General features: G+C 47.2%; 1 protein-coding gene across 1 annotated transcript in view; it reads right to left on the bottom strand.

Annotated features, from left to right (window-relative positions):
* The window catches only part of aopep (aminopeptidase O (putative)), a gene marked incomplete at its 5' end in the record, with an annotated part of 103,559 nt that overhangs the window by 68,022 nt on the left and 19,446 nt on the right, over positions 1-16,091 (bottom strand). Inside the window, 2 exons of the mRNA XM_083783336.1 lie at positions 5,871-5,977; positions 7,496-7,703. Of these exons, the coding sequence (XP_083639462.1) occupies positions 5,871-5,977; positions 7,496-7,703 (315 nt within the window). The remainder of the gene's footprint in view (positions 1-5,870; positions 5,978-7,495; positions 7,704-16,091) is intronic.

Genomic DNA, 16,091 nt, shown 5'->3' with positions numbered 1-16,091 from the left:
CCTCATGGGGAACACACCCCATAATGCCCCCATAGGGCTGCCTCATGGGGAACACACCCCATAATGCCCCATAGGGCTGCCTCATGGGGAACACACCCCATAATGCCCCCATAGGGCTGCCTCATGGGGAACACACCCCATAATGCCCCATAGGGCTGCCTCATGGGGAACACACCCCATAATGCCCCATAGGGCTGCCTCATGGGGAACACACCCCATAATGCCCCCATAGGGCTGCCTCATGGGGAACACACCCCATAATGCCCCCATAGGGCTGCCTCATGGGGAACACACCCCATAATGCCCCCATAGGGCTGCCTCATGGGAACACACCCCATAATGCCCCCCTAGGGCTGCCTCATGGGGAACACACCCCATAATGCCCCCATAGGGCTGCCTCATGGGGGAACACACCCCATAATGCCCCCATAGGGCTGCCTCATGGGGAACACACCCCATAATGCCCCCATAGGGCTGCCTCATGGGGGAACACACCCCATAATGCCCCATAGGGCTGCCTCATGGGGAACACACCCCATAATGCCCCCATAGGGCTGCCTCATGGGGAACACACCCCTTAATGCCCCCATAGGGCTGCCTCATGGGGAACACACCCCATAATGCCCCCATAGGGCTGCCTCATGGGGAACACACCCCATAATGCCCCCATAGGGCTGCCTCATGGGGAACACACCCCATAATGCCCCCATAGGGCTGCCTCATGGGGAACACACCCCATAATGCCCCCATAGGGCTGCCTCATGGGGAACACACCCCATAATGCCCCCATAGGGCTGCCTCATGGGGAACACACCCCATAATGCCCCCATAGGGCTGCCTCATGGGGGAACACACCCCATAATGCCCCATAGGGCTGCCTCATGGGGGAACACACCCCATAATGCCCCATAGGGCTGCCTCATGGGGAACACACCCCATAATGCCCCCATAGGGCTGCCTCATGGGGGAACACACCCCATAATGCCCCATAGGGCTGCCTCATGGGGAACACACCCCATAATGCCCCATAGGGCTGCCTCATGGGGGAACACACCCCATAATGCCCCCATAGGGCTGCCTCATGGGGAACACACCCCATAATGCCCCCATAGGGCTGCCTCATGGGGAACACACCCCATAATGCCCCCATAGGGCTGCCTCATGGGGAACACACCCCATAATGCCCCCCTAGGGCTGCCTCATGGGGAACACACCCCATAATGCCCCCATAGGGCTGCCTCATGGGGAACACACCCCATAATGCCCCCATAGGGCTGCCTCATGGGGGAACACACCCCATAATGCCCCATAGGGCTGCCTCATGGGGGAACACACCCCATAATGCCCCCCTAGGGCTGCCTCATGGGGAACACACCCCATAATGCCCCCCTAGGGCTGCCTCATGGGGGAACACACCCCATAATGCCCCCCCTAGGGCTGCCTCATGGGGAACACACCCCATAATGCCCCCTAGGGCTGCCTCATGGGGAACACACCCCATAATGCCCCATAGGGCTGCCTCATGGGGGAACACACCCCATAATGCCCCCTAGGGCTGCCTCATGGGGAACACACCCCATAATGCCCCCATAGGGCTGCCTCATGGGGAACACACCCCATAATGCCCCCTAGGGCTGCCTCATGGGGAACACACCCCATAATGCCCCATAGGGCTGCCTCATGGGGAACACACCCCATAATGCCCCCTAGGGCTGCCTCATGGGGAACACACCCCATAATGCCCCATAGGGCTGCCTCATGGGGGAACACACCCCATAATGCCCTCTAGGGCTGCCTCATGGGGAACACACCCCATAATGCCCCATAGGGCTGCCTCATGGGGGAACACACCCCATAATGCCCCCATAGGGCTGCCTCATGGGGGAACACACCCCATAATGCCCCATAGGGCTGCCTCATGGGGGAACACACCCCATAATGCCCCCATAGGGCTGCCTCATGGGGGAACACACCCCATAATGCCCCCATAGGGCTGCCTCATGGGGGAACACACCCCATAATGCCCCATAGGGCTGCCTCATGGGGGAACACACCCCATAATGCCCCATAGGGCTGCCTCATGGGGAACACACCCCATAATGCCCCATAGGGCTGCCTCATGGGGGAAAACACCCCATAATGCCCCATAGGGCTGCCTCATGGGGAACACACCCCATAATGCCCCCCTAGGGCTGCCTCATGGGGGAACACACCCCATAATGCCCCCATAGGGCTGCCTCATGGGGAACACACCCCATAATGCCCCCATAGGGCTGCCTCATGGGGAACACACCCCATAATGCCCCCATAGGGCTGCCTCATGGGGAACACACCCCATAATGCCCCATAGGGCTGCCTAGCATGGGGGGAACACACCCCATAATGCCCCCATAGGGCTGCCTCATGGGGAACACACCCCATAATGCCCCATAGGGCTGCCTCATGGGGGAACACACCCCATAATGCCCCCATAGGGCTGCCTCATGGGGAACACACCCCATAATGCCCCATAGGGCTGCCTCATGGGGGAACACACCCCATAATGCCCCATAGGGCTGCCTCATGGGGGAACACACCCCATAATGCCCCCATAGGGCTGCCTCATGGGGGACACACCCCATAATGCCCCCATAGGGCTGCCTCATGGGGGAACACACCCCATAATGCCCCATAGGGCTGCCTCATGGGGAACACAACCCCATAATGCCCCCATAGGGCTGCCTCATGGGGGAACACACCCCATAATGCCCCATAGGGCTGCCTCATGGGGGAACACACCCCATAATGCCCCATAGGGCTGCCTCATGGGGGACACACCCCATAATGCCCCATAGGGCTGCCTCATGGGGGAACACACCCCATAATGCCCCATAGGGCTGCCTCATGGGGGAACACACCCCATAATGCCCCATAGGGCTGCCTCATGGGGGAACACACCCCATAATGCCCCATAGGGCTGCCTCATGGGGAACACACCCCATAATGCCCCATAGGGCTGCCTCATGGGGAACACACCCCATAATGCCCTCTAGGGCTGCCTCATGGGGGAACACACCCCATAATGCCCCCATAGGGCTGCCTCATGGGGAACACACCCCATAATGCCCTCTAGGGCTGCCTCATGGGGAACACACCCCATAATGCCCTCTAGGGCTGCCTCATGGGGGAACACACCCCATAATGCCCCCATAGGGCTGCCTCATGGGGAACACACCCCATAATGCCCTCTAGGGCTGCCTCATGGGGAACACACCCCATAATGCCCCCATAGGGCTGCCTCATGGGGAACACACCCCATAATGCCCCATAGGGCTGCCTCATGGGGAACACACCCCATAATGCCCATAGGGCTGCCTCATGGGGGAACACACCCCATAATGCCCCATAGGGCTGCCTCATGGGGGAACACACCCCATAATGCCCTCTAGGGCTGCCTCATGGGGGAACACACCCCATAATGCCCCATAGGGCTGCCTCATGGGGGAACACACCCCATAATGCCCCATAGGGCTGCCTCATGGGGAACACACCCCATAATGCCCCCATAGGGCTGCCTCATGGGGGAACACACCCCATAATGCCCTCTAGGGCTGCCTCATGGGGGAACACACCCCATAATGCCCTCTAGGGCTGCCTCATGGGGGAACACACCCCATAATGCCCCATAGGGCTGCCTCATGGGGGAACACACCCCATAATGCCCTCTAGGGCTGCCTCATGGGGGAACACCCTGATCCACTTCCAGGCAGACATCCAGCATAAGCCACTATGACATTTAACCCTTTCACAAATACGCAGCTTCACACATAAAAACTGAAGGAGGCTGAAGGAGGGTGAACCGGCCGACATCCGCTGTCTCTATATGGGCATAAAAGGGTCAAGGGACACAAAAAGTATCTGGGTAGGGCATTCATTTCCAACTTGCATCGTTCCAAGTAGGCAAAGAACTCCATTCTTAAATCATAAATCATAAATCATAAAAGGGACACAGACATAATATCTCTCCAAGTAGGCCATTGCCCAACGGGCACCGCTCTAGTATAACTAATTCACTGATAATGGATTGAATACTGCCAAGTATACAGTACAGTAAACATTAGATTTGGGGGTAGCAAATTCAGCAACAATTAGAAGTGCACAGGATTTTGATAATAAATATTTTAAAAACATTGCATCCATCTATAAGTGTCTCTAACATGTGTTGACATTGTGTTAAGAGCACATCATTAGTGAGGCACTGTAGTTAGAAGGCAGCGGCGAGTATAAGTGCCGTGAAATCAATGCAATATAGATTTTGCCGTCCTGTCGTGCATTTCTAGCAGTCAGCAGCGAACCTTTTCTACATGTGGTGAGCTGTTTTTGTTTAGAGACAGAACTATGTTCCAGAATCTCTAACCTCAAATAGTTAAACCCTGAGACAGCCTGACTGGGGCTTGAACCCATAATCCCCCTGGTGACACTGTGATTCCACCCTGGATAAAACAACCTGGGTGTTGGTCCCACACTGTCAAGATGGAGAGTGATTGTGTGATGCGTGGTGTGTGTGTGTGTGTGTGTGTGTGTGTGTGTGTCCGTCCATACGCACGCACATGTCTGTGCATGTGGGCACGTGCATGAGTGTGCTAAAGACATGACAGTACATTACACCTTGATATATATCGTTTGGCCACACCCGCCACACCTGCATTCTAGGAATGTGAGCGCGTGCACACACATGCACACACGTGCATGCACGCACATGCACACACGTGCATGCACGCACATGCACACACGTGCATGCACGCACACACACACACACACACACACACACACACACACACACACACACACACACACACACACACACACACACACACACACACACACACACACACACACACACACACACACACACACACACACACACACACACACACACACACACACACACACACACACGTAAAGAAATTCATTCTGCCCCAAAACCATTTCAACATACCTGTACAGACTCAGTTAAAGGCTAATGTAACCTAAGGTGTCCTCCAAGTTCAAAAGATGGAACTTTTTGGAAGGGGGTGCCCAGAAGCCCATTTATCATGAATGTTAACTATGTTTGTGCTCAGTGACGGAAGGGCACATGTGCTCTGCATAAACCTGTGGCCACAAAGATAATCAAAACTAAATAAATAAAACGCTCAGTGGCTACCGTGACATTGGAAGTAACAGTCATCCCCACATTTGATGACATTACTTTTACACAGGAAATGAGGGGTGTAATAGTCTGAGCTGGTACTATACAAGAGCACTGTGTAAAGCAAGCTCTTCCCATGAGCAGCCATTTCTGTATGGTGGCAACTCAAAGGCTTTGGGTTATCAGAATATAAGGACAACCACTGAGCAAAGAATGTATGAACAGTATGCCGTTTAATTTGAATAGCCAGGATGGCAATTTGGGCTGCAACTATTGAGTATCTCAGCCAGGCTGAGGTGTCCATGAGTCCATGAGCAAGACACTTAACCCCTAACCCTCCTCCCCGAGCGCCTCAGTATGACAACCTCAGCAGCCAACAACTGGGAGAAGCTAAAACTGAATTTCCCCTTGTATGTGGGATTAATTGTAATAATTACATTTCCTGCCCCACAACAGATTATGCTGTATAACAAGCAATTGCTGAAGTGCGAGTTTGAGTCAAGCTCTCAGCGTGATCTGCCATTTTATCAAGCAGAAGGTTAATAAGAATGTATCAGAAACCGTTTTAGCAGCTTCCGTTATTTATGGTCCACGGCCTTGCAGAAATCACGACCACAACTGAGCCGTGTTAATGGTGCGCCCATCAGCCTCTGGAGGTCCATCAGACTGACTGTTGGGTTGATCAATGAGTCACACTCACCTGAGGACCTGTAGCTGCTCCTCCGAGTTGTGCAGCTCGTCAGAGAGTCGCCTCCACCTCAGCAGTGCTTTCAGGTCACACTGCTCTGCTGTCTCTAATGGGGAGAGCTGAAGCCATGGAGAGGGATAGGCAGGCAGGAGAGATGGAGGGGGGGGAGAGAGAGAGAGAGAGAGAGAGAGAGAGAGAAAGAGAGAGAGAGAGAGAGGAGAGAAAGTGTAGGAGGTAGCAGGGGGTGGGAGAATGATTGATAATATAACGCAAAGAAAAAACATTCAGAGATAGATTCCAACTTATTATTGTTTGAATGGAGAGAAAAAAATCAATAAAGATGGTAAATTAGATTAGACCTTCCTAGAAAAACGCGGGCAAAAATCCTTGATTCTGTGGGCTAAAATCCTTGAAATATGCGGGATTTTGTGTAATTCTTTTGCTGGAAGTTGCAAAATTTGCAGAACATTTTGAAATGCAAAATATGCAAAAGAATATGCTAAATATGCGCAAAGTTGTGAAATATATGCAGGGAAGTGATTTTATGCAGTGAAATGTGCAGGAAGTTGAAATATATGCGGGACGTTTAAAAATAAATTACCCCTCCATAATCTGTGCCATTTGGCTGATTATGTGGTAAAATATGCATAATTGCATTTTTCTGGAGGGTCTAAAATTAGTACCAATTGTGTTAGTGTGTTTGCCTTGTTGGCCACTTTTCTTTGAGCACCAATAAAATGGCAGTCTCTACTCAGTCTATGAACACTATGGATTTTACTGTGTAGCTGTCCCTTCGGAAAGTCACATGATTAAATAGCACAGACGTGGGAGAAACATTTCTGGGTAATTCTAGACGGTGTGTTAAGTATGGGAGTATTAGATCTGTAGCAACATGAAAACCCTGAACGTCATCACACCCTGCCCCACCTAAATCATCTGTTTCTGTTTTTCCACTGCCTTTATGATGGAAACATACATAGACACAGATAAACACAGGGCCTGCTACTCTGTTCCATGTTGGAATTTAATGTTCCGTACTGATGACAGTCAACATGGAACTTCAGCTACACAAGCGTCGCCTTGGGAAAGTTTGGGACCAAAATGGCACCAATTAAACTTTAGCATGTCAAAGTGAGTTTGCCAGAGTAACTGTACCGTAGCACTTGCCCAAATCGAGAGGATCATGTGTCAGTGGTTTAGGAAGCTGAAGGAGAGGCAGACAAAGGAGACTACAATATAAACATCACAAACCCTGATCCGTCTTGATATTGATTTTAATGTTTATTTTCTTTCAACCACTGAGATATGAGACATGATGACTTTCCAATGGCCGACCATTTCAAGACGGCCGCAGTAAACGGACTTAGCGAAGACCACATTAAGCATTCAGTGATATTTCAGAACACATTGCTAGTAGCATAGAATGCTGTAGCTTGAAATGCACTTTGATTCCCACAGCTTGAACCAATCTGAGAGCATACCATGTGATTACACATGCAGCTGCATCGCCTGTTTAGATTACTGGATCGAAAGAGTGGTTGCCGTTTCAGGTAGCATGCTGCATAGACACAGTAAATGCAGTACAGAGTTAAATACCCACTCGTTAGGTGATCACCATCTTGGGCAAATTCCAATACCTGCTGAGCTTGGGCCCAGATGATGTCCTCCAGGTAGGTGGCAAAGCCCTCGCTGATCCATTCCTCGGTCCAATCTCTTGCTCCTATAGCCAGGCCAAACCAGGAGTGGGCCAGCTCATGGCACAGCCTGGAACCACACAGAGACCGGCCCCTCTCACCAGAACCGTCAGCACACAACACACTCTGAGACAGAAACACAACATGGGGACTGGGGAGAGACAAGAAGAATAAAGCAACACATGTTATTTGTGCTGTGTTCCTGGATTGATTGATTGATTGATTGAATATTGTATTAGACAGAAATGTAAACAGCAGCAGAGTTTGACTGTAGTCAAACACTTGGTCTAAAAGGATAAATCAATTGTGACTGGGGTAACCTTTTTTTTGCGAGGATGAGGAACAGTAAGTGTAACTGTAAATACATATGAATACATTATGAGATAGATAGAAAGTGAGAAAGATGCAAGGAGAATGAGAAAGAGAGTTACAGAGACATAGAGATGCAGACATACTGTAGGTATCAACCCTGCAAAGAGATCGTTATTGAGGGAATGCACTGCACCTACAGTATCATTAAAGAGGAGGATGCAGTCTCAGTGACGCCATGTGTGTGACGTGTGTTCTTCATGTTTGTATGTTTGTGTCGTGAGTACACCAATACTGTGTGTTTATTTTTCTCTATCCGCATTTACTCTGTTACTGCGTCTGAGGAAAGTTTAATCAAACTGTTTCGACAAAACTGAACGTTCCTTGGAACTCAATTATGAGGAAATTACCCTCCATTTAATCCGTAGCATCATCAAAACAAATACACCGTTTACAGGGTTATATTCCAGAATGTTGTCATCATACACCAAAAATATCTTCACATTCATCCCCAGGCCTGAAGTCTTGCAGCATTAGTCAGATGTTTATGGTTTTATTTGGCAGGGTGATACAGTAGGTCTACTTTCCTTCACTTCCACAGTTTGCAGACATTATCACCTAAACCCCTCAAGCTATAATTTACATGCTAAATATGATTGAAAACATGACCCTTAACTAAGTTTTGAATGACCTGTCTTCCTTACTAAAGGGTAAACAAAGCAGAGATGTTGGACTAGAGAGCGTATGTCATGCAACAAAGGACATGAATTTAAGCCTAGGTTTGCTTCACCCTTCCCTTAGAGCCACCAGGAAATGTAATTTAAAAACTAAATTGTGTTAGGAAAGTAGCTTGTGTTAGGAAAGTAGTAGTTCAGGCATTTAGCAGACACTTATCCAGAGCGTCTTACAAAGTGCAAGTCTGGAGTAAGCAGCATTCACCGAGTCAACAAACAGGGTGAGCATTGAAGTAATCGGAGTGCAAAGAAAACTAGTTCTGTACGTCAGTGGTTCTCAAACATTCTCATGTGCCACGGACCCCCGTCTGAAAAGATTCTGTACCAGGGACCACCCTAAGAGATTTGTGTACAAAAACGAACAGATGCACACACATGAAGAGATTTCATGCATTTATAGAGAGATTATTTTAAAAATAAAAATAAAAAACTACACAGCCTACTCAGGAACAATGCAAGTCCGCAAGTTGGGAATGCATTCCCCACCTGGTTATGCAATACCTGTTGTAGCCATTGTCGCGTTGCGTCACGTAGTCAGCATAGTATGGACTATATTGCAAATAACCAAAGTATAAAATGGGGTTAAGCTGTTCTTCATTTTGCTGGGGACGCCCTGGAACACCCTAAATGCCCTGGAACGCCCTGGAACACCCTAAACCCGTAGTGTGGCGGTCTGCAATTTTTGAAAAATCATGAAAATGTAGTGCAAATCCATCCATCCATCCATATTCAACAGCTTATCTGTAGTCGGAGTGTGCTCCAGACTTCCCTCTCCAGAGCAACATTAGTGACTTCCTCCTGGGGGATTCCGAGACGTTCCAAGGCCAGTGAGTCAATGCATTTCCTCCAACTGCGCCTTGGTCTGCCCCGGGGTCTCCTCCCAGTGGGACGTGCGTCGAGGACCTCCCTAGGGAGGCGCCCGAGAGGCATCCTAACCAGATGCCCGAACCACCTCAGCTGACACCTTTCCAGGCGAAGGAGCAGCGGTTCTACTCCGAGTCTCTCTTGTCTGACTGAACTTTTAACTCAAATCATTGCTTCTGGGGTGTCCCTGGAACAACGTCATTTCAGTTGGGGGTCGGTGGCCAATTACATATATTTTTGGGGGTCCTTGACATTAAATAGTTTGATATAGAAACATAGGGTTTTTCAGAAAACTGTCTGATTTGTAGAATCGTTCCCAGGTCTAAATGGGTTAAGAACCAGTGCTGTACGTATGTAACTTAGGATAGCAGGTAAGACATCTAGCGTCTAAAATATAAACAACATGCATCTACACAACAAGTGCAAAGAATTACAGTAAGTGCTGGGGTCAGAAAAGGTGAGTTTTCAGACTGCTGTGAAAAGGTTAGCCGAGGATACATGGCTGTTTTTCCCATAGGAAAAAGAAAAGAAAAACACAGCCTGTGTCAGATTAGAATTCACATACCTCTCTCTATAGGCGTGTTGGTTTGGTTTGTGCATGTGCTTGTATGTACAGTCTTTAAGCCAAGGTGTGACATCTGATCAACCTTGACAAATTCAACAATCCACATGATAAGTGGCAAAGAGTGATTTTTATTTCCACAGAGAGATGGCTTAAGCAACCTGTGTGTGTGTGTGTGTGTGTGTGTGTGTGTGTGTGTGTGTGTGTGTGTGTGTGTGTGTGTGTGTGTGTGTGTGTGTGTGTGTGTGTGTGTGTGTTTTGCTGAACAGACATTTAACAGCCTTATTGAACCTTTCAGCCAATAAGAGTAACTTATCAAAGCTTTGAGCCAATCAGAACTCAGGGGATATAACAGGGATTCCATTATAATGGTTTACAAATGTGAGTTAGTGAATTCTCTGTAAATGTGGATGTTGCTTTTCCTTTATTATGTGTTTCACCTTCCTCTTTATCAAAGGGGAAAATGTCAGGTTGGATTAGTATTTGGAAAATATTTCCACTAAACACACAGTGACTAGCTTGCCAAGGGAGAACAACTTTAAATGGGTTTGGAACGATCCCGACTCTCATTCACACTCTAAGCCTATACTGCAATTCAGTGATGCTGCAAAAGAGTTCAATTACATTTTATTATAGTGTCAAATCACAACAAGTTGTCTCAAGACACTTTACATATATTGTAGAGACCGAAAGTTTGCCTCCGAGTAAGTACTGTAGTTGGGAGCAGTTGGGAAAAGAGAGTTGTCCAAACCATTCACAAATAATTATAGGCTACAAGGTATGTAACACACATTTTTATAATAACTCCATTCTGAAACACAGGCACTCTCTAGGCCAAATGCAAGGCAAGATTAATTGTATAGCACTTTCAACAACAAGGTATTTCAAAGTGCTTTACACAAAACCTTAAGTATTAGCATATTCATATTAATACACTACAGATCATTAAGACACTAAGTGTAATTTTAACTCTGCATTTGAACATAATAAAAATATGTAAGCCCAAAATCCTATTTGACTGGTTTTACTGGTCTTAAAGGGGAGTTTCGCCCTAAAACTGTTTTATTACCTTTAGCTATCATCCTACATAACAGTCCTCTAAAGACGTGCAGAGGTGTTTTTGTCCACATTGCTTCTTTCCTACAAAGAGCACTCACAACAAATGGCACCATTTACCACCCTAACCTATAATAACAGCATTGCATTGGCCCGTACACACACACACACACACACACACACACACACACACACACACACACACACACACACACACACACACACACACACACACACACACACACACACACACACACACACACACACACACACACACACACACACACACACACACACACACACACACACACACAATATATGGTAATCTAATCTGGAGACTGGCATGACTATTAGAATATTAGAAATGTGAACGCATCCCTGTATTCAAACACATTCACCCAGGCTGCGTCTGCTAGACACAGACTCGACACTGGAGATGTTTGACTTCGCTTTTGTAATTGTGAGACAGCGCTGGCAGAACAGGAACCAATAGCAGCACTCTGTCAAAGCCAAGGTCATGGCTGAAGACCTTTCTGGAGCATTCTTTGCTCCTGTCTTATGTAACAGGCCCTGGGTGCCTCAAGGGGCTTGGGGCTGGCTATGCATGAGAGAGGCAGGCTATTCTTCAACAGGAGAATGGGAGAAGGGTCACAGAGGTGCGAATGAATGGTTTCTCTCTCTCCTGGCTCATATAACAGCACTAGACTGTCAAGGGTTCTATTCAAACTCTCTACAAGTTTAGTGTTCCAAGGACCATTCACCTGACATGGTTGAAAATTTATGGCAAATTGCAGCTCGCTTTGGAAAACACACAAGAAGACGAGACACATTTCAAAGGGTTTTGCAAATTGGCCTACAACTGGTCAAAAATGTGTTCATTACTTCATTTACACAACAAAACAAATGTATCTAGCTCAACTTTTCAGGAGAATGTTCACCAGAAATTTGCGTAGGGCCTTTTTTCTTTTCTTTTCTTAAAATGTAACTTGTACTACACAATGCTTTTCTAAGCATACTGTAACATTTTGTTTAACAATACAGCACCGGAATTTACCTGTGGATATTGTACTGGCATAGCTACAATGAGCCCAGCCCACTGATTACCGCCTTTGATGAATTACAGAAAACTATAAAGATGAGTTGCACTTCAAGGAAAGATCAGCATCTTTAAACACTAGGCAACAGAAGAGGTATTTTCTTTCCTCGCTATAACCCAATTATTGTGACAAGCTAAGTCAATTATACAGGAAAAGAGTGTACAGTATACAGACGTAGGCTAGGCTGGGCTGTGCCAGACAGCTTATTTTAGTGGGAAATGTGAACAATACAACTAGTCTTTATTTCCCTGAGGACCGTTTTATCAGATAGAAGTCAGGCCATTGCCCTCTGTTATTTAAGAACATGTCAACATCATACAATGGGGTCCTTTTGGGCATCATTTCCGAGACAGCATCCCAGACAAATCTAATCCTGTGTTTTTCCTGATTACACAAACAAAGGCCCTCACTGGAGCAGGAGATGCTAACATTAGCTTTATGAGTTTCTTTGTAGCCTAATCTTATTCGACCACAATTGGATAAACACGCCTTTGTTGTCAGTTCCTACAGTACTGTGTGTGTGTGTGTGTGTGTGTGTGTGTGTGTGTGTGTGTGTGTGTGTGTGTGTGTGTGTGTGTGTGTGTGTGTGTGAGAGAGTGAAATACAAAGGCAGTCTTTCAGGGATGGCGCCTGCACATGCTCCTCTGAGGGAGTTGGAATCCGTCACTACGGTGACAAATAGTGTCATCCCACCATGTTGGTGGTACATAACAACAGCACCTTTCACAATAACTAGCTTGTTGACTGACATCAGGTGATGACAGGGACCTACACACAAGTACATACGCATGCAAGCGTGCACTGAGGGTATATACACCCACAGTTTGCCCTCCACTGGTCTGAATTCAACTCGCTTTGCTGCATGGGGATGCTGGTGCACAGAGGATTCTCTGATCACCAGGCTATTATTGTGACACCATGTTGTTCAAGGAGGCAATTACTGTATGATGTTACATCGTTAATGAACCACATGCTTCGATGATTTTATTCTTTTTTTTTACTAACAGTCATATCAAAACAAGTTATTATAGATCCATCTCCCGCCCACCAATTGGATGTCAGTGCCCCTTTCAAAAGAGATTATTGTGCTAGCATCTGTTATCTTAAAAGAAAACAGAACACACACACACACACACACACACACACACACACACACACACACACACACACACTTTGAATAATTCATCTTCACCCACCAGATAGAATGTTTTCCTCATCTGGCTTGTTTTTCTAGCATCTTGTCTGTAAAACCAGGAAGTACATATACTGTACACAACTGTGAAAGTTGCATTGTAGTTGATAATCGTTGCATTAACAAAATATGTATTTCAGTGAATCTTTAAGTCATTGTTCTTGTGAAGTAGTTTGTATAGGTGAAGATCGTTTATTCATGATCTTCACTTCCCCAGTTGAGTTCCAAGCCATGCAGTGGCTGCATTGCCTCACAGGAAAATGGAAATCAAGTCTTAAATACTAAACCTCTATGAATAAAACTAGGGTGTAATATTTTTCCACCCAAAAATTTACATTTTCTGGAAATGTACTTGTTTTCATCTACAGTCAACGGATTGGTCATATTTCAAGAAACATAAATTTTTTAAATATGCATAAAGCTAGGCTTTCCAACCTTAACGCTTTAGTTTTGTGTATTCTTTTGTGGTAATGGTATTAATAATTATTCAACCAGTGCAAGCCTTCTGTAACCCTCCTATGAATCCCTCAAGCTGGAAAACGTATTCTAGCATGTGTTTTATGCATTCTAACCACATGTGAAAATGGTTAAGTGCTTGTATTCAACAAAACCTCTGTGCAACATGACACATGGAGAATATTGTAGGCCTAATATCCATATACTATATGGATATTATGCCCTACAATATTCTCCATGTGCCAACAGATTTACTAAAGCCAATGCTAAAATGCAGCATTTTACCATTTACCTTTCATGCAGGCTCATGGTAGATAGAATACTATCAGGTTCTGTTTGGCTCATCACAAGACGACTCGAAAAAGAAAAGTTTGCAAGGCCCAGACGATGGCCTAGCGGTCTGAGCACTTAGGCTGCAATGCAGCATGACAGCGTGTCAAGGGTTCAACTCCCGATCCCGATGACCCTTTGCTGCGTGTCACTCCCCATCTCTACGTGAAAAAAAGTAAAAAAAAAGAAGTTATATACATTTTAAATAAATAAATAAAACCAGTAAGACGCCTGAGGGCGAGAAACAACCCGAGGTCGCGTGCACAAATCCGCCCTGGGTGACAGCAGACCGATGGGCGTGCGCTGGCGCTTTGGCATGACCAACTGACGGGATGGGGCGTTCATGACCATATATGGAGCGTGTCTTGAGTGTACAGGGGTCAGAGGTCAACATAATGGAATGTACAGGTCAGCTCCATATATGGAGATCTAAGGGTGGCAGCGGAGGCAGAAGAGGAAGGATGGATGGGTAAGATCAACATATGGAATGTCATATATGGAGATCTAAGGGTTTGAGGTTTGAGGTGAAATGTAGAGTTGCTGGCCAATATTGATGACATCAGGGATCTCCATATATGGGCTTAATATTGATCACATCACGTGATGTCACGAGGCATGACCATATATGGGGCGTGACCAACTGACGGGAAATGCACAATTTCATAGTTAACTGCGACCTGTGGTCGCAATAAATCTAAATCCGAACTGATCATCATCAGCACAGGCTGTCTGTTGTCGGTCCATGGAACAACAGACAGGGCACCTTATGTGACCTTTCTGATGGAAGCCCCACAGGGGGGTCTCTACCCACTCTGAAGTACTGATTAAAACCCTCCTGTGCTTTTTCATCAACCAAACCTCACAACCACCGGGTCACGCTGGGCGGCTCGGCCCCCTTCCTGCTTCAGAAGGTGTGAGTTTGGGGCAAGTTTTGATTTGACGAGACACAGATTGGAATAGTGTTCCGGTCCTCCGTCTCTCCACCTCTCCCATCCATTATTCATCCCTCCATCCATCCTTCCGGCTGGAGGCCATTTGTCCCCTCAGTGGGACACCTCCATGCATAATGCAACAGGGCCCCCTATCATAGGCCTGTAATTGACATCCCCGGCCAAGACCGGCTCCCTGCCTGGACACTGCTAAAACAGCCCTGTGAGAGGGGGGTACGAGGGAGACAGGCGAGAGTATCAGCTGTGTGTTGGAGGTGTACGAGTCAAGTGAGAAGGGCTTTTTCTTAAGAGAATGGAGTGTGCGAGAAAGAGAGCATCCATTGGCACGTCAGAGACATGATGATCTTTGCGGTCTACTATGTTGACAACTTCTCAGAAACTGTTGAGCTACAGTATGGATGCTGCTGCTTCACCACAGAATCAATGGGGAATAAAGGGGGATTTAGTGTCACTCTCTCTTACAGGTACAAGCAGCAAAATGTTATGACATTGTCACAACAGCATGAATGCTCCACCACATCAGGAGTTGATGTAATCCAATGTCAGGTGCATACACATATTGATGGAGGATACACATGCACAAAGGCATGTGATACAGATTGAGACACAGCAGGCAGGGAGAGACAGGAACTCTAGGGCATGCAACAAAGACGCATCCATTCTGTTCTATTCGTGCAAAGATTAAAGGGATGGCCTTTTGCTAATGTCAGCGTACGGGAATCAACTTTGTCTCCATTCCACCCTCTCGGATGGAGAGGCTGTGGGCTATTTTAGACACAGGGGCCTATTTGACCAAACTCCTACCACCCTCCGTTCTTTTTTAACAAGTCTGACTTCAAATGTCTGGCATTCCGGGCTGGCTACAGATCAGGCCTCCGCTCCCAGCTCCCAGACGGGGCCCCGCGGGCCAAATGCCACTCCATGTAGGGCCTGATCACATGCACAGGGGCCAAGCCGGGGCCCCCTAGAGAGTTTCCCCAACCAGGCAC

This window comes from Protomyctophum parallelum (assembly GCF_964188405.1).
Source record: "Protomyctophum parallelum genome assembly, chromosome: 15".
In the NCBI taxonomy this organism is placed as follows: domain Eukaryota; kingdom Metazoa; phylum Chordata; class Actinopteri; order Myctophiformes; family Myctophidae; genus Protomyctophum; species Protomyctophum parallelum.
Note: the sequence above shows the minus strand (reverse complement) of the source record. Positions and strands in the feature narration are given on the sequence as shown.